Source organism: Sus scrofa, chromosome 5 (assembly GCF_054392235.1).
Source record: "Sus scrofa isolate SSC_HxYL_T2T_F1_AM1 chromosome 5, Sscrofa_HxYL_maternal_Yorkshire_Landrace_v2.0, whole genome shotgun sequence".
Classification (NCBI taxonomy): Eukaryota; Metazoa; Chordata; class Mammalia; order Artiodactyla; family Suidae; genus Sus; species Sus scrofa.
The window spans coordinates 75828887-75852485 of NC_139387.1; the positions used below are offsets into that span (position 1 = coordinate 75828887).

Below are 23599 nucleotides of genomic sequence, written 5' to 3' on the forward strand. Positions count from 1 at the left end.
TCAGTGGGACCCCAGAGCCCAAGGCAATGGAGGTGGAAATGCCATGCAGAGGGTGGGAAGGAGTCTGGGGCAGTCTCTGTCCTGTGTGACCTTGAGCAGTCCTCTCAGCCTCTCTTGGTTTCACTTTACTGCATGAATTCTGCTGGATCTAAAGTTTTACAGTTTTACAAAACGGCTCAGAGGCCTCCGTCCCCCTCAGCCCCACATTTCACCTGGGAAAATGCACAGCCACGGCACTGGCTCCGCAGACCACATGCAGGGGCCTCTTGCACCCCTGTACTTGTTCTTGACACTGACTCACAGTGGCCTGGCCTCTTGGCCTGGGGTGGCTCCTACCTGCAGCGATTGCTGTCCTCTCGTCCACGGTCACGGCAACAGCTGTGCTCACTGTCACTACCTCAGGCTCGCCCGGACTTTCTGGAGGAAACAATTGCCAAATCACTTTCTCAGCCCCCACCAGGGAGCCAGGTAAACCCCAGGCAAGGACATTCCTGAGCAAGCAGGGGCTGTCCGGGAAGGCTGCCTGTCACCATTAACCTCTTGTCTTGCTTCCTAGGTGCTCCTACGTGCCAGAGTCACCCACCTCTCCATGCTGAGCCGAAGCCAGCCAGGCCAGTGTACAGTGGCCCTGGCTGCCTGGACGGTGCAGCATGGTCAGGTCATGACAATGCGGGATTGCTCTACCTCAGGGGGCAGCAAATCTGTCTGCTTGTAGCTGCCTCGCTGGAGCTTGGCACCTGCCCGGGACCCACCCAGAAGGCTCGTATGGCATCAAGTGGCCCTTTTGAACAGCAGTCAGGCTGTGATCCAGCACGTGGTGCTGGCCGACCCTGAGTTGTCCTTGATCCATCGCGTGAATCAGTGACACCATTATCCCCTTTGGGAAGCCAGACGCTGGGGCCTCACTGGGCACAGAAGGCTGGCTGGCATCTGACACATCCAAGGTGCCCCATAAACCCTGGTGGGCTCCATGTTGCTACCTGCTGTGTCTCTCCCTTGCTGACAGCTGGCCGCTGTGCTCTGGTGCCTGCCTGGAGGTGCTTTCTGGCCAGGTGCAGAATTTAGGTGGCAGTTTCAGCTCCGCATGAACATGGAGCTTTCTGGCTCCAAGGGGTGTCGACTAGGACATGTCCTCAGCCTCTTGATTTTATGGCCCTGGATTCGCTTTTCAACACACTTTTGTTTACGGGTCAAGTTCATCACTAAAAGTCCCAAGAAGGGGGCACGAATTTACCATGTGCTCTCTTGTTAGAACGTCTTTACATCAAATGTTGCTTGGGACAAACAGGTGACGAGACTCTTACAGTGTCACTTTAATGAAACTTAACCACTGGGCTTCTTGTATCTGCTCTTTTGCCAGATTACTCATCACGCCTTGCTGTAACCAGAATCTCACAGAAATCAAAAATTACTCTGATCCTAGGAACTGACACTACAGCCATCCTGGATTTTGGGAATGGTGAAGACACAAGGGACCACAGCACACACAGAAGCCAGCTTCCCCACCTCGTGCCTGGTGACCCCAGCAGTGTCCCTGGCCACAGGCTACTTGCTGGACAGATCTTCCATTGTGTGTGCACCCCAGGCTTAGAGGAACACCTGAGTGAAGGTGCAAGGCCCTAATGACATGGTCTCTGGGTATATCAGGGATCTTGGTGCTGGGTCACCAGGCAGCTACCTGGCCTAGCACCAGGATGGATGAGCAGGCCACTGGGGGTGGTGAGGCCGAGGGCTGGCCCAGGAAGGAGCGGTAGCTACAGGAGCAACAGGCCTGAGCTGCAGTGGCTTTGCTCTGTGCTGGCAGGTTTCTCAGCACCGACTGCAAAAGACAGCTCCACGTGGGCAGGGCTCGCCCACCAGGCCCTGGGTGGAGGGCCACAGAGTCAGCTTGCAGTAACCCCCTCCGCTTCCTCAGGGTCCCCTATTGAAATTGTTTTGTCTCTTTGGGGGAGAATAGAGCGTGCGGAGCTCTCGTGCTGGGGTTCCAGCTTCCCCTCTTCACCTGGCGCTCTGCTCCTACCCACCGCCCCTACCTCTGCCTCAAAAAGCTCCCCAGGAGGCCAAGCAGGTCCCAGTGACAGGCAGGCCCCAGGTATGGGATGGGCAGGAGGGAGCCCATCCCCAGAGTCAGGCCCTCACCCAGAGACCCTCCCAGGATCCCATGGTCTCTTCCTCTCCTGATGGTGCCAGGAAGGAGGAGCCGCCTGTGGGCTCAGGGGCCCATGTGGGAAGGGGTCTCTGGGGGTGTTTGGGGCAGGCACAGCCCCTTGCTGCCTGACCTGCAGAGAGGGAAGACCCCAACTGCAGAGGGCAGGCCGGGGCTCCAGCCTGGCCCTGAGCCCCTGGCCAAGCCTGAGATTCTCCCTGGGGAAGGAGAGGGCTGTACGTGCTGGGTGAGTGACATGTGGAAGGACCTTTGCACAGCACGTTAGAGATGCTCTGGTAGAAGACGGAGCATCTGGTGGAAGATGGAGCAGAGGCTTAGGCACAAGGCCAGGAAGACCTGCAGATGGCATGCGCTGCCTGCAGCTGCCAGGACCCTTGGACTGCACCACCCTTCCCTGCAGTCAGCTTAGGAGGATGGTTTTGCAGTAGGAGGGTCTGGGTGGGCAGGCCCTGGAGGGGAGGACAAGCCTTCATCCCAAATTGACTCCCAGCCTCTGCTTGTGGTGTCTACTCCTCCCCTCCTTGGCTCACTCCACCTGGATGGACAGGGACACTTTCCAGGCCCTCTTACCCCACTACACTGGACTCAGGACCTCCAGAGGTGACTCTTGAACCCCCTCTGGGGTCTTAAGTCTCTTTAAGTCTGAACAAAGAGAATGAGGATGTGTGCTCTCCCAGGTCTTTTCTGTCCTGAACATTTTGCAGTTTTCTTGGTGTCTGGCAATGCCACTTGCTGGGGCCATTTTTCACTGTGGGGGTGGGGGTGGGAGTTGGCGGCTACAGCTCTGAAACCCCTCCTGGCCCTTGGACTAGCCGGTGTGTGCTGGCTTGGTGCCCAAAGCCCAGTAAGGCTGCCTTCTTCACACTCTTGCAGCCGCAGGGCCTGGTAGCCATAAGGCACCAGTTATTGCCAGGAGCTCCAGGGGGGGGGTGTTGGGGGCTGAGCCCAGTGCTTCTGCTCCTGGGAGATGCTGAGGGAGGGGTGACAAGTTGCTTCCTCTGCTTGGACTTGTCCAGCCCAGCAGTCCCCCATGGAATTAAGTCTGTTCCTTTTATCCCCCTGGCTTAAGCAACCCTCAGAAACACTCAGATGTTTAGAAATAGAGGACTCTTAATGATCAACTCTCCCAATATCCTCCTATATGGAATTTGGGCTAGAATCCAGCTCTTCCTGACTTTGGGGTCAAACCTTTTTCATGCATTCCAGCTGATTTTTTTTTTTTTTTTTTTTTTTTTTTTGTGGCTGTGCCCAGAACACGTGGAGATTCTGGGGTCAGGGATCAAACCTGAGCCACACCAGTGACAAGGCCGGATCCTTAACCCACTGAGGCTCCAGGGAACACACCAGGTGGATTTCTAAAGGCCATCATTGACTGCTGGCGAGGGAACGGAGTGTTCCAGCCAGAGTGCGGGGTGACAGACCCCCAGGTCGGGACATTCCTTCTTGTCTCCTGCTCCCATTTGCTGGTCCCCCGTCCCGGAGCTCGCGGTGTGGATTACCTTGTCCTTCCACCGAGCGGAGGTTGAAGACCATGTTGCCTGGAGGCTGCTCGGCGGCCTGGCGGTACCACAGAGGGAAGTGGTCCAGGGTGAACATGCTGGCGTCATCTGCAGGAGTCAGGAACTGCCTGCAAGGAGAAAGTTCTAGCACCTCCCCCAGATCCAGGAGATCCTTCTTTCCTCTCTTCGTTCGTACAATGTCATCCTGGCTGGGCCCAGGGAGCGGCTCCCCTCTGCTTTGGTGGAGTTGTCGCAAGAAAAGATTAGCCCCTAAACTGCTGTTTCCCCAGACAATGTTCCCAGTAGTTCCTGCCTTTTCCAGAATCAAATGCTGGGGCATCTGATAGTGCGTTGTAGCTAGGAGAGGTGGAGGGCCTGCGTTATGAAAGAGCCAGTTCATCTTTTGTAAACCCCTTGCTAGCAGGGTTTATTTATTTATTTTTTTTTTGGATGTAGCCTAATTTCTCTGTCAGGCTAATTAGCATGAGTGAGGGAGAAAACTGTCTAGTCACAGAGGGACATAAATTCCCCCAAAATGGTTACTTCAAAAGCTACTGTGTCTTGGCTTGAGAGGCAGTACCAGTCTTCCTTTTTTTGAGCAGCTCTACCTTGCTAATTATGGTTTTGCACTCCCTGGGCTCAACCCGCAGACAGAAGGGAGTGTTGGCCCAGAAGCAGAGTGGGAGGCAGGGAGAAGCTGGTGGGGGATTAAAAAAGTGACTGTGGATAACCCGCAGGTGGATAACTGAGGTTAGATTCTGGGAGTGCCTGGCTCATGGGTCTCAGGAGCCCGACTGCCTAGCTGTACCATCTGGGGCTGCAGGGTCCAGGTGCACTGGCCCCCTGGAAGTGTACAGTGCACACACGGCTATTCATGGCAGCTGGTTCATGAGTCAGGAAGGTCTATCTGTATCGCCTTCCCTCTTCCATTCTTGGAGCCTTGTGGAGGGGTGCAGGGGAATACAAGATCCTCCCCTCACTCTGCCTGTGTGGTCTGCTGTCCAACCTCAGCTGCATGAAGACATGGACATGTGATTTTCCAAGTGGGAGAGGAGGTTTAAGGGATGGTGAGCTTGGGGAAGAAAGTTCCACGGGGCTCAAGGCCCTTGGGCGAATCTGTAGCTTCCCCACCGAATCTGGTTCATCTGAGTCACCTTCCACGTCTCTAACAGGGCAGAGGAAGGGTTGGCAGGCAGGATGCTCCCGCCCTCAGGGAGGTAGTTGGGGGAGAGGGAAGAACAACTTAATTCTCCTTCCCGGAAAGCCTCTGCTTCCTAGCAAGCGTGATCTGCCCAGAGTGTCAAGGTTGTGTGCTTGGATTTACAAAAGGGGTGGAAGGCAAGCACGGACAGGGGTGGGAGGGTCAGGTCTGTGCAGGAGCCCCCTTCCCCTTTGGCTGTTCTCCCACAGGTGCTCGGTGGCCCCACCTACTCGAGTCTCTTGGTCTGCAGAAGGCAGGTGGCTCTGCTCCTCAGCCCAGCTCCTCCCCGCCCCCTCCTCCCTTTGCTGCAGCACTGCGTGGGCCAATCCCTGGGCCCTGGGTGGAGTGGGATTCTCCCAGAATCCAGGCTTTGCCAGGATCAAGGCTTCTCAGCCTCAGCACTACTGACGCTTGGGGTCAGATGACCATTGTGGGGCCATCGCAGGCACTGTGGGATGTTTAGTGGCATTCCTGGCCTTTATCCACTAAATGTCAGCAGCGAACCCCTACCCCTAGTTGTGGGTGGGGGTAAAAATCACAGCCCCTTGTGAGAACTGGGGACTGAGGGGGATGGGAGAAGTTGTTGACAAAGGATGGCATGGCTGGAAGATTTAGCTTGTCACCTAGAGACCCATCTGGCAGGAAGACTGTATCTGGGTCCCCTCTTGGGACTGAAGGTCTAGTGGAATCTCCCAACCTTAAGGTCTGGCCGCTCTCTGCCCTGACTGGGCCACCCCCTCTGCCTCTCCTGGGGCACGTCCAGGAAGGATTACTTCTCTGCTCTCCCAGGCTGTGAACCCCAACCCACCCCCCCGGCCTCCTGGAGTCCAGGGTCTTCCCACAAACCACAGGGACACCCCTCATCAAGGGATCGCTCCCCGGTGCCCAGTTGGACTCACTTGTCAGAGACTTTCTCGGAGCCCACGAATAGGCTGCTTCTGAGGAGGCCGGCACGGGTGCCCAGGAAGGCCATGTCCACTACGCGCTCAGACTCGCTGCTGGAGAAGACAGCAGGTGTCACCCCGTGGGCCCAGGAGGAGGCCACAGGGAACCCAGGGGACCCCAGGCATTGCCCAGTGCCTGGCCCTCCAGCTGGGGGTCTCTCAGGGGGCCGCCCACACATGCACCGGCCCTGAGTATCCCTAGGCAGCATGGGCCCTTGTCAGGGCCACTGGGCCTCTGCCCTCTGCGTTTACTCAGCTTCCAGGGGCATGGGCTCTGGAAGCAGGAAGGGACTCCGGGAGAGAGATTGTGTCCTGGGACCCGAAGAACGTAACGCCGTGTGTGTGTATGTATGTGTATGTACGTATGTGTATGTGCAGCCATTTTCACAGGTTTCCCTTATCACTGAGCTGTGAAATGAGCAGACTGTCCACCCCCACCCAGACAAGTTCCGGCAGACCTCACACCTTGGCAACAAGATGTGGGTGAGCCCGTGGACTGAGGGCTCTGATCCTTCTCATGGTTGCAGAGCAGCAATTTTAGGGCCCCGTTCCACGCTGTGGTTGTCTCCTTTTTAAAAATTTCAGTTTCATTAAGGTATAACTGACATAAAATTATAAGATGGTTTAAATTATCTTGGAAGATATTAACGTGGTTTAATATACATGTACCTTGTGAGAGGATTCCTTCCATCGTTTGTGTGTGACATGTATATGTGCATTTGTGTGTGCAATATGTGTATGTATATATATGTGAGCATATGTATGTGTATATGTGTGCATGTGTATGTATTTATGTACATATGCGTGTATGCATGCTTATGTGTGTATGTATGTGCGTGTATGCGTGCGCATCTGTGTGTGTAAGCACACGTGTATGTGTGCACGTGTGCATATAAGTGTTCATGTGTGCACGCACACACGTGCACATATGTGAATGTGTGTATGTGTGTGTGCGTGTATGTGTATGTATATGTGTGTGTGTGTGAACATTTAAATTCTGCCATTTTAGCTAATTACAGTTATACAAACCAGTGCTGCAACTCAAATTGCCACCTCAGACCTTACCCACCTCACACCTGAAAGTCTGTGCCCATTCACTAGCCTCTCCCCAGTTCTCCCACCCCAGCCCCGAGCAACCACTTTTTACCTCTACATTTCTATGAGTTACATTTTTAAAAAAAAGATTCCAGGCGTTCCCGTCGTAGTGCAGTGGTTAACGAATCTGACTAGGAACCATGAGGTTGTGGGTTCGGTCCCTGCCCTTGCTCAGTGGGTTAACAATCCGGCGTTGCCGTGAGCTGTGGTGTAGGTTGCAGATGTGGCTCGGATCCCGTGTTGCTGTGGCTCTGGTGTAGGCAGGGGGCTACAGCTCCGATTCGACCCCTAGCCTGGGAACCTCCATATGCCGCGGGAGCGGCCCAAAGAAATAGCAAAAAAAAAAAAAAAAAAAAAAGATTCCACATATAAGTGATACCTTACAGTTTTCACTTTTCTGACTTATTTCACTTCACATAAATTCCTCTAGAGTCATCCATGTTGTTGCTAATGGCAAGACCTCCTTCTTTTTAAAGCCCGAGTACTATTTCATTGAACAGATGCATCACATCTCCCTGATCCATTCATGGCTCAATGGGTGTAGTTGTTTCCATGTCTTGGCTACTGTGAATAATGCTGATATGAACACGGGGTTGCAGGTATCTCTTTCAGAGTCCGCTTTTGTTTTCTTTGGATAGATACCCAGAAATGGGATTGCTGGATCATACGGTGGTTCTGTTTTCAATTTTGAGGATCCTACATCCTGTTTTCCATGGTGGCAACATCAGTTTATCTTCCCACCAACAGTGCACAAGGGTTCCCTTCTTTCCACATTCTCACCAATACTGATTACTTAAAAAAAAAAAAAACATCATACTAACAAGTATAAAGTGATATTTCACTGTGTGGGTTTGACTTGCATTTCCTTGATGTGTGGTGACTTTGGAGCATCTTTTCATGTCCCTACTGGCCATTGCAGATCTTCTTCGGAAAAATGTCTATCCAGTTCCTCTGCCCTTAACAAAAACCAGATTGTTTTGTTGCTTGTTCGTTCTTTATATATATTGGACATGAACCCCTTGTCAGATATGCGATTTGCAAAACTCTCCCCTACCCTGCAGGTTGTCTTTTCATCTTATTCCCTTTGCCATGCAGAACTTTTCTAGTTTGATGTAGGCCCACTTGCTAACTTTTGCTTTTGGTGTCAAATCAAAATCATCAATGTCAAGGAGTTAACCACCTATGTTTTCTTCTAGAAGGTTTATGTTTCAAGTCTTATGTTCAAATCTTTCATTTATTTTTACCTTATTTTTGTGTACAGGGTAAGAGAGTGGTCCAGTTTCCCCAATGCCATTTACTGAAGAAACTATCCTTTCCCCATTATGTATTCCATGGTCCCTGGAGCTGGATTAGCACACCTGGTCCACAGTCTGGAAGATCATCGAGGAAGGGGTCTGGAGTGTGAATGGGGCACCCCTCTGTGAGGCTGGAGAGACTAGAGCTTCTGGGGCTGGGTCAAAGCCCCTGCGCATCTCTAAAAACCTTCCAAAAACAATTCTCTGTTCAGAGTTCAGAAATAGGGAGGAGTCTAAAGAGACAGTAGCACCCATAACTCAGATCCAACAATTGCCACCCTTGCCAATTCTGTTTCATATACAGCCTCTTCCATACCCTCCGCTAGACTATTTTGAAGCAAATCTCAGATATCATTTCATTGGTAAAGATTTTAATTTCAGCCATTAAAATATAAGGAATGAAAAAAGCCCTCAATGCCATTATCACCTAACTATCCCCTCAATTCTTTAATATCATCAAATAATCCAATAGCCTCATGTTTTTTTTTTTTGGTTTTTTTTTTTTTTTTTTTTTTTTTTTTTTGTCTTTTCAGGGCTGCACCCACGGCATATGGAAGTTCCCAGGCTAGGGGTCTAATTGGAGCTACAGGTGCTGGCCACAGCCACAGCCACAGCACATCTGAGCCGCATCTGTGACCTACACCACAGCTCACAGCAACGCTGGATCCTTAACCCACTGAGCAAGGCCAGGGATTGAACCCACAACCTCACGGTTCTTAGTCTGATTTGTTTCTGCTGCGCCACGACAGGAACTTCATGATTTTTTTTTTTAAGTTTATTTGAATCAGAATCTTGACTTGGGTCCATGGTTTACATGCCCTTTCTCTTCTATTTAGTTATAGTTATTGAACTATCATTCACATACCATAGGTTCATCCATGGACAGTGTACAATCCAAGGATTTTTAGGTATTCACAGAGTTGCGTGACCATCACTGCAGTAACTTTAGAATATTTCTATCATCTCCCAAGAGGAACCCCACACCCACCAGCAGTTACCTTTGGTCTCTTCTTGCAGTTTATTTGCTTCAGCAGGCCCTTTGTCCCCCAGAATTTTTTGCATTTTTGGGTCCAGGTGACTGCAATGCTGCCATGTCACTGGTATGCTCTCTGTCCCCCTGTCTCCTAGGAACAAGCCATTGGACCCAAGGCCATCAGATTTATATTTGAGTTTTTGCAGGTGGTGTGCTCTTTGTCAAGAGACACTCAAGAGGTTGCAAAGTAGGGATATTCCTTGGTTTCTTCTTTATTTATACTTGAGAAAACTCCTCCTACTCATCTGTTTGTCCTGAGATACAATTTGTACAGGAGAGGCAGGATAAAGAGTTTTGTCTGTTTACTCACTGGTTTTTAGAACATTGTCTGAAGATGGCCAATAAGACTTTTTGTCAGTATACCTGTGAACACAGGATTTGAACATATTACATATGCTTTGATCCACTGCGGTCGTCCTCACTTCTGCTGCCTTGACTGCCCCATGTCTGGCTGTTGAGCCTCTTCAGTGTAGCTAGCTCCGTTGGTGCAACCTCATTAGTCTTACATGACGGCTCCTGGCATGACCAGATGCCCCCAGCTCCTTCTGCGCCTCCTGCCCTGGCCCTGAGTCAGGCACTTCTCCAGGGATCACCAGCTCTTTTTAATGAGGACTTCTTAAAGTGGACACTGAAGTCCATAATCTCTGTCTTCTCATTGAGCTCGGTCCTTTCAGTGGAGATCCTTTCTGTTTCTTTCAGGGAAGACAGGTCATGAGTTCACTGATATTTCCAATTCACATTTTCTATTGCATCTAAACTTCTGATTTAAAACTTTTGCGTGTTTTCTTGTTTGCTGAAAGTCTTTTTCCCAATGACATTAACATATGATTTGCTCTGTCCATGTGGTTTGAGAATAACAGTGCCAATAAATACCATTTCTAGAGGAATTCCCATCGTGGCACATTGGAAATGAATCCGACTAGGAACCATGAGGTTTCAGGTTTGATCCCTGGCCACACTCAGTGGGTTAAGGATCTGGTGTTGCTGTGAGCTGTGGTGTAGGTCTCAGATGTGGCTTGGACCTGTGTTGCTGTGGCTGTGGTGTAGGCCAGTAGCTGTAGCTCTGATTAGACCCCCAGCCTGGGAACCTCCATATGCCATGGGTGCGGCCCTAAAAAACAAACAAAAAACCAAAACCAAACAAAAATATATATAGTTTCTAGAAATGTGCTTATTGAACCCTGTTTTTAAGATTTTATTTGTTTAGTGTTTATAGTTTTATGTTTCCAAGTCCCTTGAAAGGAGGCCCAGATGTGTGGTTATTGCATGAATGTGATATACAGCCAGGTTTGCTTCGTTCCCTTTCAAATTTTTAGAGCTTATTTTTAAAAAATTTAATTTTGTTTTATAATGATATGAAGCACAGTTCCAAAGTCAAACATGCAAAGTAAGGCATATTCAGAAGAATTTGTTTCTGTCTCCATCCTTCTCTTCTTTCACTCTTCTTACAAGTAAACTTTTTTGTTTGCTTGTTTATTGTTCCATTAAAATATATAAACGTAGGAGTTCCCACTGTGGTGCAATGGGATTGGCAGTGTCTTGGGAACGCTGGGACATGGGTTCAATCCCCAGCCCAGCACAGTGGGTTAAGAATCCAGCATTGCCACAACTGTGGCTTAGTTTGCAGCTATGAATTGGATCTGATCCCTGGCCTGGGACCTCCATATGCGGTGGGGCAGCCAAAAAAAAAAAAAAAAAAAAAAAGTAAATATATACATGTATATGTGCACATATGTATGCATACATTTATATATATGTAAATGGCTATGAAGATATATTTGCATTTCCTCTTTTAGATAAACAGTAGGCTATTATACACACGCTTCTTCATTGCTGAGCCCTTCTGCAGCAGTATACAGAGATAGTTCTCACTTTGCACCGCTGTGTAGTATTCCATTGGTGGATCACCAGGGTGTATTTAACTTGGCTCCTTAATGGTTATTTCCAATCTTTGACCATTATAAGTGGTGCTATGACGAGAAGCTCATGTGTATGTCTTTAGGATACATTCCCAGGAGCGGGCTGGTGGGTCAGAGTGTAAACTCTCACATCATTTTGGTAGGTATTGTCAGATTCCCCTCCACAGGAATACAAAAACACTTTGTATTTCCAGCAACAGCATGCAAAAGTGCCTGATTCTCCACAGCTCTCCAATACTGCCCATCAACAAACATGGACAGTGGTCCATCTAAGTGACAAGTAGTATAACAGTTTTAATTTGCAGCCCTTTTATTATGAACTAGATGGAGCATTAGCATTTTCCATATAATTAAGGACTAGCTGCTCATCATCTCTGCGAACTGTCCACATCTCTTGGTTGTTTCCTGTAAGTACCTGGTTTTTTACTTCTTTCTCTGCTGTTGAGGTTCTTTATCTAGGACAAATATATGATACAGGGACAGTAATCTTTTCTTTGTTTTCTAGGTTGCTGACACTTTTCCAGTTTGTCATTTCTCTTTCTACCTTGCTCATGTTGGTATTTTTTTTTTTGCCAAATAAATATTTTATATTGTTAAATTTATCAGACATTCCTTTACTACTATTGAATTCTGAGTCATTGTTGGGAAAGGTTTCCTTACGCCTAGATTGTAGAGAAACTGGCTCATGATTTTTTTTTTTTTTTTAGTGCTTATGTGGTTTAATTTTTCACATTTAAATCTGAGTCCCTTGGGTCTTATGCAGGTGTGCAGTGTGAAGGAAGAGTACAATGTCATCGTTCCCCATGCGGCTCTCAAGCCAGCTCCTGTGAAAAAGTCCGTCTTTCCCTCACTGATCTGACGTGGTGCCTTTGTCATGTACTACATTTCCACATACCTTTAGATGAATTTATAGATTTTCAGTCCCTTGGTCTCCCTGCCCATTCCTGTGTCAACACCACATTTCATAAATTCCAGAGGTTCTGTGACATATTTTACTGTTGGGTGTCAACAGTCTTCCTTTGCTGCCTTTCTTTTTTAGCCTTTTCCTGGCCATTCTTGCCTGTTCTTCCAAATGAACTTCATAATCAATTTCTCTGGATCCAGACAAACACTGGTGGCATTTTTATTGGAACTGCATTAAATTTATAAATTAACTTAGGAAGACAATATCTCTGTGATGCCAAATCTTCCTAATCAAAAACACTATCTTCCCATCTGCTCAAGTCTACTTTTGCATCTTCCAGAAGTGTTTTCTGATTTTCCTTATGTATGTTTTGGGATATTTCTCATGGTTTATGCCTGGTTATTTTCTTACATTTTATCTTTTGCCTGCCAAAATAGGCTTGTGCACATAAAGTCTTTTATCTGGTTTTTGTTTGTATAGATAAAGGTTACCAATTTTTGAATATTCATATTATAATCTGCTACTTTACTAAATTCTCTGTTTGGTCTTCCTACTAGTTCTTTGGGGTTTCCAGGTATATAGTCATACCTTTCTTATTTATTTATTTATTTTTATGGCCACACCTGCCACAGCAATGCAGGATATGAGCTGCATCTGTGACCTACACCACAGCTTGCGGCAACATGGGATCCTTAACCCACTGAGTGAGGCCAGGGATTGAACCTGTGTCCTCATGGATACTATGTCAGGTTTTTAGCCCACTGAGCCACAAAAGGAACTCTTCATATCATCTTTTTTTTTTTTTTTGGTCTTTTTTATGGCCACACTCACAGCATATAGAGGTTCCCAGGCTAGGGGTTGAATCGGAGCTGCAGCTGCCAGCTTACACCACAGCCACAGCAATGCGGGATCTGAGCCTCATCTGCAACCTACAGCATGGCTCATGGCAATGCCAGATCCTTAACCCACTGAGTGAGGCCAGGGATTGAACCTGCGTCCTCTTGGATGCTAATCAGATTTGTTTCTGCTGAGACATGACAGGAACGCCTCCTCATATCATCTTTAAAGAGAAATAATTAACTTCTTTCCACCTCACTGTCTCAGGCCTAACTCTCTCCTGGTTGCTCTAATCCTTCTGACCTTGCTGAGTAGTAATGAGGCTGCTGAGCTCTAATCCCTACCTGTGGTGCTGAGCTGTGAGGGTCGATGCCCCATATCTTCCCACCCTTACTTTAGGCCAAAGGTGGTGGGGTCTTCTGACCTGCCAGCCTGAGAATGGGAGGGGCCCAGCTCAGCCATGGACGTACTCAGAGATGTTGAGGGCCAGCGCCGTCCAGTACGCTTCCATGGGGGCCGTCACCACCGCATCGAACAGCACCTCCTGCAGCAGTTCCTCATCACCTGCAGCAAAATACGCAGACCAGTCCCCTTATTCCCCCACCTGCATGTCTGGAACATGCGGAGCCACCTCTGTGAGCTGGTCCAGGTCACTTTGTGTCCTCAGCCATCCATGTGAGTGGAACTAAGTGACTCTAAGGCCTTTCCAGCTCTCGTGCTGCATGACATCAGGAGACCCGTCCACCAGGCACCCCTCAGTCAGCCTCCTTGTCTGAATGTGCTGGGAGCCGGCACATGCTGGACTGGGTGCTCCCCCCCGCTCTTTGCATGGCTGGCTCTCTCTCTACCCCACCAAAACCACTTATTCACATTTATTGAGGGGACATTCACACAACACAAACCTGATGGTGCAATCTGGACATTTACACTTGCACAGAGACAGGCAGCCACCACTTGTCAGCCACACAGCCTTTTCACGGCCCCAAAGACGACTCACTTGGTGGCTCCTTTTACCCTCAGCTTAGGCAATGCCTCCTGAAGAGAGCCCATCCCCATCATTTAGAGTAGCCCCCTTTCCCCATAGGGCACCTACTCACAGCCTATCACCACCTATAGGAACCTACATCCACATACGTGCTGCTGCCTCTGGGCTGCACAGCTTCTCCCCTAGGTCAGAGGCTCCATAAGTGAGGGCCTGGTCTGCGGGTCACTGGCAGCATTACTTCCCACAGCCCCCTGCCCCCAACAGGGCTGGGTGGAAGACATTGATGGAATGAATGGATGAGGCCCTGTTGGGCTGGCACAGGAGGTGGGGTCTCCTCCCAGGAGTGACAGGATGTGACAGAATGACCTGTACCTCCTTCCAAAGAGGAAGAAGGACCAGGCGGAGGGTAGCCTATGGTCCTGGCTGCATTAATGCAGGGGCTTAGGAAACACTCACAGACCCACGGCCTCAGGAGACAAGGACCTTGGGGTAGGCAGAGGCTGGCTGGGTGGTAGGGACAGGTCTGAGGGACAGGCCAGTATCCTTCGGCCATGGGAGCCTTAACAGTACTGGGGTGACAGAGGTTTAAAGCAACCTTAGGCCTTGCCGTGGGGAACACCTGTGCCACTGCAGGTCTGGGAGCCCCCAGTCACTGGTGTGGCCCTGGTGGGGCTGCCTCCACCCTTTCCTTTGGGAATCCCCTGTTTTCCCTAAGACATCAGTGAGCTCCACACACAGGGCGCCCTGCTCTCCAGCCCACCATCCCTGCAAAGTCCTGAGCTTTGGGACCCCGAGGGAAACTCACACTCCAGTGCTGGGTCTTGCCCCTTCAGGAAGCGGACCACAGCCTCCAGCTGGCTGAGCTTCCGGTGGTCAGGGTCAATGTCCGTGAGGCAGTAGATCCTGGAACCCAGCAGAGCTCCGTCACCCCAAGCCTCTCGCCAGCCCCCACACTCTGCTCCACCAGCGCCCTGCCCCTTACCAATCACCGGCCAGGCTCAGGTCCGGGTGAAGCAGGTCATGCAGGCCTGAAAGCAGAGTCCGTGCTGGGTCCGTGCTCCCCCAGGGCTGGAGGACGTGCACCTGTGGTCTAGAAACAGCTCCAGGGAAGGGCGGGGAGCGGGAGCTCAACCCACAGGATGCTGGGGCAGCACCGAGCACCTGAAGTTGTGTTGCTCCCCAAAGCCTTCCTTCCACTGCCTCACATTCAAATCCCGCCCACTGGCATCACCCTCAAAGGAGTTTTCAGCTTCCAGGGCCTCAGTGGTTCCAGCGGAGCCCCAGGGCCACCAGTGTCTGTATAGTCTCTGTGGCTGCATGGCAGCACACGTTTGTTGACTAACTAAATGAATAAATGCCCTACTGTGCACCTGTCAGTGCTCAGAGCTAAGTGGGTGCTCAACTCAGGTTTGTTAGTTAAAAGAAAGGGTGATAGAAATGCTGAGGGCCTCTGTGGAGTCACTGAACGTGGTGCTGGGCAGGCAGACAGCTCAAGGGTGATGCCCCCTCCCCACAGGAAGCCCCTGGACCCTAGTGGGTCTCGCTGCAGAGGAAGGTAAGGGAGGTGGCCTCGGTCCTGCCATGGTGACACCTGGGCATACCTGGGAAGAGAAAGAGAGGAGCAGGAAGGAAGGAGGAGGCCCAGGGAGGTTGGTTGTTGGGGGACAGAGGGAGGCAGAAAAGGTCTGTGTTCTAGCATCGCAGACACCAGTGGTGAGAGGTGGATGCAGGGTCACAGGGAGGAGGCCACATCCGGAAGAGCCCCCAGCAAAGCCACCTTCACATGCACCCAGGTTGGCTGGGATGAGAGGGTGGGGCAGCAGAGGGGAGCGTTTCTGGGGGAGCACAGGACAGGACAGACCCTGAAGCTTAGCAGCAGGAAAAAGGAAAGGAAGGTCTTTAGCAGTAACACCAGCCAGCTGGGATTTCTAGAAATATCCCTCGGGAAGAGATCAGAACAAGGAAGAAAGCACAGCTGGTGTACTTTCCAGGAGGGAGGGATAGCGGTGAGGAAAGATGAGGGATGAGATGAGTCAAGGGTCAGAAAAGGAAGAACCAACAGAATGTGGGGTTCAACCGCTGCAGCCCCTTCGTCCAAGGACCCCCTGACATGCCCAGGGTCCCGCGTGGGTTTTGTTCTCCCAGGGCACCCAGGAGGCTGCAGGTCCAGAGCGGGTCAGGTTGGGGGCCTCTCTCCCATCCTCCCACCACACCCCAGTTCACATGCCAGAAGCCCCCTACCACAGGTGGAATGGTGTCCCAAAAGAGGTGTTGACATGTTAACCTCAGTACCTTTGGACATGACCTTATTTGGAAATAGGGTCTTGGTAGATGAAACCAAGTTAAGATGAGGTCCCTAGGGTGGGCCCTAGTGCCTGATAAGAAGGGAAAATAGAGACACACAAGGGGAGAAGCAGTGTAGTTACAGAGGAGAGAGATAGGAGAGCAGTAGCCACAATTGCAGGGGCCACAGGGAGCAGGGAGAGACAGGAAGGACCCCCTCCTCAGAGGCTGGAGGGAACAGGGCATCCAGAACTGAGAAGGCAGCCAGTTTGGGGGGTGGAGGGGGCAGCTCCAGGGACCAGCTAAGGATTTGCCCCGTCCTGCTCCCCAGCCTCCTTTCTCTCCTTCTGCGTGGTCTCCAACAGATAACCTTCAGCCTTGCTGGGAAAGACCCTCACCCCTCAGCCTGCCCCGTCCAGCAAGGCCACCTGGAATCTGACCATCCATCCAGGCCTTAGGCTTTATGGTCCTGCAGGCTCTGGTACCCAGGATGCACAGGCCCCTGCTGGCCCTGCCCAGTATCCCAGGAGAAGCCAGATTTCCTCCAAACTGTCCGCCAGTCCTGGGCGCCAGCTCACCCACCTTCTTCCACAGACGTGTTACCCAGGAGGATGTATTCTCCGTGGCCACGGGACAGCACCACTCCCAAACTGCGGGCAGAGCAGAGGACATTGCGCTGGCCCACAGCTGCTGCCCATCATGGCTGGCCACCTTCTCTGAGCTTCCGAGTGCCGTGACCGGGACAGTGCACACACCCAGCCCCCTCCACCCTGGCTCAGTGTCCCCTCCAAACTGAGGCAGCACTCCTACTTTGTCACCAGCCTTCTCCCTGAGAAGGACCCTGGACACTACAGGGCAAAAGGCCTCCTGCTCCTATTTTGGTCTGGTTCTCCCCAGACCTCCTGGGGCCCCCCAGGGATAGGGAAAGCTTATAGTGTCCACCCGTTCCACAGTCAGGGAGGCCCTTCCTGCCTGGAGAGTCCCCCGACGCCTCCTCTCCCCCTGGAAGAACACAGCTTCTGAACCTGGGCTGGATGCCAGAACCGTCTGGGGAGCGTTTAAGGGTACAGGCGCCTGGGTCCCAACCCAGGAGTCCTGAGGAAGGAAGGGGGAGACTGGGCACTGGCAGCTGACAAAGGCTGGCAGGCGCTCCAGGGGGCAGCCTGCGCTGGGAACCAACCTTTGGTGAGAAGTGGGTAAGTCAGGGAGAAGGGCCATTTCTTCCCTAATCTGTACGCTGCCTGGTGTTGAATCTTCGTACAGCTGGGGGAACCTGAGAGCTCTTCAGTCTCATCATTCATCTTACAACTGCTTACAGCTGCATTGCTTTGCAATCTCTAGGTAGGTTACGTCATTGAATCCTCCCAATACCACCAAGCAGCAGCTAGTAGTATGTCAGTCTTACCGATGAGGGATCTAAGGCACAGAGAGATTAAGTAACCTGACGAAGGCCACACGGCCTGAGAGTGATGGGGTTGGGGTTCCAGTCCAGGCAGTTTAGCTCCAGACCCTGCACACTAGACTACACTGCAGACTGGGCTACACCGCAGGTGCAGACCTCAATTTCCTGAGTGCAGACTCATTTTCTGTTTCCATAAAACTGCCAGCTACCTGTGAGTAAATCCATCCCCCAGACCTGAAAGTCCCCCCTGAGCCGCTGGCCGGAACCCACCCCTCCCCCGATAAGGCCCAGGCCCCTCACCTGAAAGGCGTGTCACTGATGTCTGTGAAGAAGTAGTCATTGGTCAGGAAAAGAACTCGCTTCTGAAAGAGGTACCAGGAAAGGGTGCTTGTGGGGAGGGGGCACTAATCACCCCTCCCCCACCACCCACTGCCTCCTCTTGGTGATGCCACAAGCAGAGCCACCTCCTGCCAGCGCACCGAAGAGCCATGGTCCAGACCCACAACACCCCATTTGGGGCCACAAGCCATGACACATGCAGTTCAGGAGCGGAGGTTTTAAATTTTAGTCGATGTCAGGTAACAGAAATTGAGGTCTAGAGAGCCTCGGTGGCTGGCGGCCACTGCACTGGGCAGTGTCTGTGGTTCCAGTGGGACCGGAGGAGGCTGCCAGGCTAAGCTCACCTGCAGGACCCACCTGCAGCCTCCCAAACTCTGGGGTCCAGACCCCTTAGGGCCACACTGCCCTTTACAATGTCTCTTCCCTTCAAAGCTGCTCTTTTTAGGTTTAGTTGAATATGTATAAGTCAGGCCCTCAGATGGTGACACAGTGGATGAGGAAGGACATCAGACAGACCTGGCAGAAGCCCAGTGGTCACAGACTGATGGTGAGCTCCTAGGTGGGTAATTTCACTTCCCAAGCATTGTTCCCATGGTAATGGGATCAACTAGAGCATCCTCTGCAGAGGCCACTGGGAGGGGTGGGTGTGGCTATAGTGGGTGGGGTTGGGTTGGGGCTCTGAAGCTCTGCACTGTGCTGTCTCAGACACAATGATGCCTTTGGGAAAGACAGTGTTGTCCTTGGCTGTTCTTATCCTCTCACTTCTTCTTGGCTTTTCTTCTTCCACTTTGGAAACGGGAGTAAGATGTTGGAAGGGATGTGGAGGAAGAGGGTGGCAGAGATGTTTGCTTCTACAGGAAACCAGTGTGGATGGAACCATGGGCCTCATCCTGTGTGATGCCCTCCTGCCCCCTCTGCTTCCCGTAGATGCCCCCTCACGGCCACCCCTCCAGGGGAGTTCCCGGGAGGTTTGGAGGCAGCTGGGCAGCAAGGACAGTGTTGGGCTTGGAGCTGTGCTCAAGTGGGGCTGGCTTGAGTTTGGAACTGGAGAGCATTTTAAAAAATCTTTTTTAAATTGAAGAAAAAATGCACACATCTAAGCGTATCATTCCATTAGCTTTGTTAAATGTATACAGCCATGTACCCCAGTCCACAATTGGGACTTTTGCATCCTCTACAATCTCTGCATCCTTCCTGTCCATCCCAACCTCTTCTGTGGATGAACTCCATGCCAGAGACTAGGTCTGTCTATCCTCACAGCATGTGCACTTTGGTGTCTGGCTTCTTCTGTTCAGTGTAATGGTCTTAAGACCCATCCGTGTTGCTGAGGGTGTTAGCGGGGTGCTCCTTTACTCCACTGAGTAATAGGGGCTTGGGGGGTGGCGTGACACCCAGTTTGCCTCCACATTCACCCATGGGGTGGAGGGCAAGCATCTGGGGTGTTTCCAGTTTGGGGCTATTATGAATAAAGCCTCTGTGAACATTCTCCTTGTGGACATGTGATTTCATTTCTCTTGGCAAATACCTAGAAAGGAATTGCTGGGTCATATGGTAAAATGTTTGCCTTTATAAAACACTGCCAATTTCCTGAAGTTATTTTATTATATTTCTACCAGCAATGTATGAGTTCCAATTTCTCCACATCTTTCCCAGAATCTGGTATTATCAGTCTTTTAAATTTTAGCCACGATGAAGGGTGTGAAATGGAATCTCACTGTGGTTTATATTCACATTTTCCTAATGACTAAACCTGCTGAGCATCTTTTCATGGGCTTGTTGGTCATGTCTGTTTCTTCAGTCAAGTGTCTGCTCAAGTATTTTGCCCATTTTTATTGGGTTGTTAGTCTTTTGTTAATGATTTATAGAAATCTTTATAGTCTGAATACATTCTGTGCCTTGCTTCTTAATTGTGCCTTTTGATGAAGTTCAATTTATCAAATTTCATTTTATGGTTAATGCTTTTGGTGTTTTGTCTAAGAAATCTTTGTATAACCTCAAGTCATGAAGATTCCCACCTACATTTCCTTGTAGAAGACTTACAGTTTTAGTCTTTACATTGAGAGCTATGGTGCATCTCAAGTTAATTTTTGTGTACAATGTATACCTGAATGTTTATTTTTTTCATATATTTATTCAGTTGTTCCAGCACCATTTGTTGGCAAGACTTTCCTTTCTCTATTTATTTGCTAAAGTGTCTTTACTGAAAATCTGCTGACATGTGGGTTTATTTCTGGAGTCTCTATTCCATTCCACTGATCCATTTGTCTCTTCATATGTCACTCTGCTTGGTTACTGCAGCCTTGTAGTAAGTTTTGAAATCAGGTAGTGTGAATTACCCAAATTTGTTCTTTTTCAAGATAGTTTTGGCCATTTTAGGTCCTTTGCATATTCACATAAATTTTAGAACCATTTTCTTCTCTTATGTCTAGAAGAAGTCTGTTCAAATTTTGATTGGGGGAGTTCCCATCATAGTGCAGTGGAAACGAATCTGACCAGGAACCATGAGGCTGCAGGTTTGATCTCTGGCCTTGCTCAGTGGGTTAAGGATCTGGCATTGCCGTGAGCTGTGGTGTAGGTTGCAGACGTGGCTCAGATCTGGTGTTGCTGTGACTGTGGTGTAGGCTGGTGGTTTCAGCTCCAATTGGACCCCTAGCCTGGGAACCTCCATATGCCAAAAGTGCGGCCCTAAAAAGCAAGAAAAAAAAATTTTTTTTTTGATTGGGATTGTGTTGGATCTTTAGGTCAATCTGGGGAGAATGGATATCTTAGAAATATTGATCTTACAACCGCCCCCACAGTTATAGCTATTTATTTTTTTCCTCTGACGTGCTTTCTGTAGTGTTATGTAGTTTTCAGTGAGAAGTCAGATATGTCTTTGTTACTCCTAAGTATTTTATATTATTTGATGCTACTGAAATCAGAACTTAAAAATAATTTCATTTTACAAATAAATTTGGAAATGCTGCTATATATAAAAATACAATTGATTTTTATAATATTGACTTTATGTTCTGCAAACTTGCTAAATTTACCTATTTGTTCTAGCAGTTGCTTTGCAGATTCTTAGGATTTTCTGTGCAATCATCTTGCAGTGAATGAAGATAGTTTTACTTCTTCCTTTCTAATTTTTGTGCCTTTTGTTTCCCTGCCTTCTTGCAAAGATAGGTCCTGGCAAGGTCCAGTGCAATATTGAACAGAAGTGCTGAAGCCAGACATTCTTACCTCCTTCATACTCTTAGGGAGAAAGTATTCACCATTAAACATGAGTTTTTCATACCTGCCTTGTATCACATTGGGGAAATTTCCTTCTGCTCCCAGTTAAATTTTGTCAAACGCTCTTTCAGCATCTATTGGGATGGCCATGTGGTGTTGTCCTTTAATCTGTTAATGGAATGGGTAACTCTGTGTGTGTGCTTGTTGCCATATATCTTACATTTTCCCACATTACAAACCCTACAGTGTCAACATTTTTACTTTAAATAGTCAGTTGTCTTTTTGAGATGTTAAAAAATGAATACTTATCTTAACCCACATATTTACCATTTGCAGTGCTGTTCATTTCCTTGTGTTGATCCGAATTTCCATCTGTGTCGTTTTTCTTCTGCCTTAAGAGCTTCCTTAAGCATTTCTTATAGAGATGAACATTGATCTATTTTATCTGAAACTGTCTTTATTTCACCTCTTTTTGGAAGGCTATTTTCTCTGTATATGGAAATTTGGGTGGACAGTTATTTTCTTTTGGTATTTAAAAAAATATCATGTTACTGTTTTTGATGAGAAGTCAGCCATCATTCATATTATTGTTTTCCTCTAGCCTTTGAAAAACATTTTCCATTATTTTCAATTCACAGCAAGTAGACCATGGTGTGCTTAGATTCTATTATTTTTATTTTTTGCTTTTTTAGGGCCGCGCCTGCAGCATATGGAGGTTTCCAGGCTAAGGGTTGAATCAGAGCTACAGCTGCCAGCCTACACCACAGCCATAGCAGCACAGGAGCTGAGCTGTGTCTGTGACCTACACCATAGCTCACAGCAATGCCATATCCTTAACCCACTGCGCCAGGCTGGGGATCAAACCCACAAACTTATGGTTACTAGTTGGATTCATTTCCACTGCACCACAATGGGAAATCCTAGATTTCTTTTAAAAAAGAAATCTTTCTTGGGTTTGCTGAGAATCTTGCATCTATTTGTTGATGTTTTTCACTAAATTCAGGACATTTGGGACATTATTTTTTCAAATTCTTTTTTCTGTTCCTTTCTTTCTCCTTTCTTCTGGGACTCTAAGGATGTATGTCAGATCACTTGATGTTATCCCACAATGAGGAATAATTTTTGAAAAATTTTTCTCTTCTTCAGATTAGATAATTTCTATTTACCTAACTTCAGATTCACTGCCTTCTTCCCCCCTCCAATTTGCTGTTAATTCCATCTTGTAAAAATTTCATTTCAGATTTGTGCTCTTTAGTTTTAGAATTTCTGTTTGTGCTGGTTCTTGTGCTAGTTTTTCACTGTGCCAAATCAGCAAGGCTGGAATTGCTTTTTTTTTTTTTTTTTTTTTTCAGATTCACTTCCCTGTATGGTTCCAAGTTGGGGTTGGCCAAAGGAGAAGTCTGCATGAGATCCGTAAGGCACAGTAATGCAGCAGCCATTTTACAAGCCAGTGATGAGCACAGCCCGTGGCACTGTCGCAGTTTGTTTGGTTCTGCTGAATTTCCTTCTTGAGATGGGGAAGCGGTCAGATCCAAGCTTCCCCTGCTGCCACTGAATCCTCTCCCTCAGTTTCTCTGAGATCTGAGCCTGACTAGGCAGGTCCAGGTGAAGGGCACTAGCTCCTGCATGTCACCCGTATCATTGTGGTTACAGGTAGTGAGAGACGGATGTGGGTTTTACTTTGTTCCCATGGGTTCCTGTTCCTCTTCATGGGTTCCAGTTTATTCCTATTTCCCCCCACATTTCATCCAGTACTCCTTCCTAATTGCTAGCCCAGCTGACTGACAATGACTTACAGCTCATGACTAGAAGCAGAGACACCGCCTTCCATGGTCTGCTTCCTCAGCTCTCACAATTTCATTAGGTTTACCCCTACAATAAAACCCTGTATTCGTATCAGTTGTAGTCCCTCTGTTTCTTTGATTAAATTCTAACCATTTCTCTCCTGAAATTCTCCATCTGTTCACTCATGATGACCATCTTTTCCTTTAATTCTTTGTGCATATTTATCATATTTGCTTTAAAGTCCTTCTAATTCCAACAGCTAGGTCATCTATGGGTCATTTATAAGACTGCTGTTTTTCTTGACTGTCAAGAAAGGAAACATCATCTTGTTTCTTCACATATCTGGTAATTTTTTATTGTGTACTGCTACTGGGAAGAACAGGTTGTAGATACTTTTGTCTTCCTCTGACGAGTATCGCTTTCTATTTAACTCAGCCAAGTAAGTGACGAGCTGACCACCTTGAGCTTGCAGAGACTTGGATCACATTTTTGTTAAGGTGGGTCTGTTTCCCACCTTAAAGAACTTTCTCTTTAGGTCTAGGGTGAATTCCTTGATCACTGCCTTTACTTCCAAGGTGCTTTCAAAGAAAATTCCAAAGTGTTCCAAGCCTCTTCACCCCGGTGTGACATGGGCAGCAGTAAAGCCCCTGCTCTGACTTTCAGCTGCTGCTCAGAGTCTCCATGGGGTTGTGTAGCTT

The 23599-nt window shown here is 48.8% G+C and overlaps 1 protein-coding gene across 11 annotated transcripts in view; it reads right to left on the minus strand.

Annotated features, from left to right (window-relative positions):
* Nucleotides 1–23599, minus strand: part of CACNA2D4 (calcium voltage-gated channel auxiliary subunit alpha2delta 4) — a 94674-nt gene that overhangs the window by 34110 nt on the left and 36965 nt on the right. For 6 of the 11 annotated variants that reach the window (XM_084957062.1, XM_084957061.1, XM_084957060.1 and 3 more), the window contains 8 exons: nucleotides 17865–17926; nucleotides 16745–16812; nucleotides 14862–14907; nucleotides 14685–14782; nucleotides 13365–13458; nucleotides 5767–5862; nucleotides 3667–3794; nucleotides 337–417 (listed from right to left, as the gene is read on the minus strand). In XM_084957062.1, the coding sequence (XP_084813188.1) occupies nucleotides 337–417; nucleotides 3667–3794; nucleotides 5767–5862; nucleotides 13365–13458; nucleotides 14685–14782; nucleotides 14862–14907; nucleotides 16745–16812; nucleotides 17865–17926 (673 nt within the window). Of the gene's footprint in view, nucleotides 1–336; nucleotides 418–3666; nucleotides 3795–5766; nucleotides 5866–13364; nucleotides 13459–14684; nucleotides 14783–14861; nucleotides 14908–16744; nucleotides 16813–17864; nucleotides 17927–23599 lie in introns of all 11 variants that reach the window. The other 5 variants (XM_084957063.1, XM_084957065.1, XM_084957064.1 and 2 more) reach the window with 1 other exon arrangement.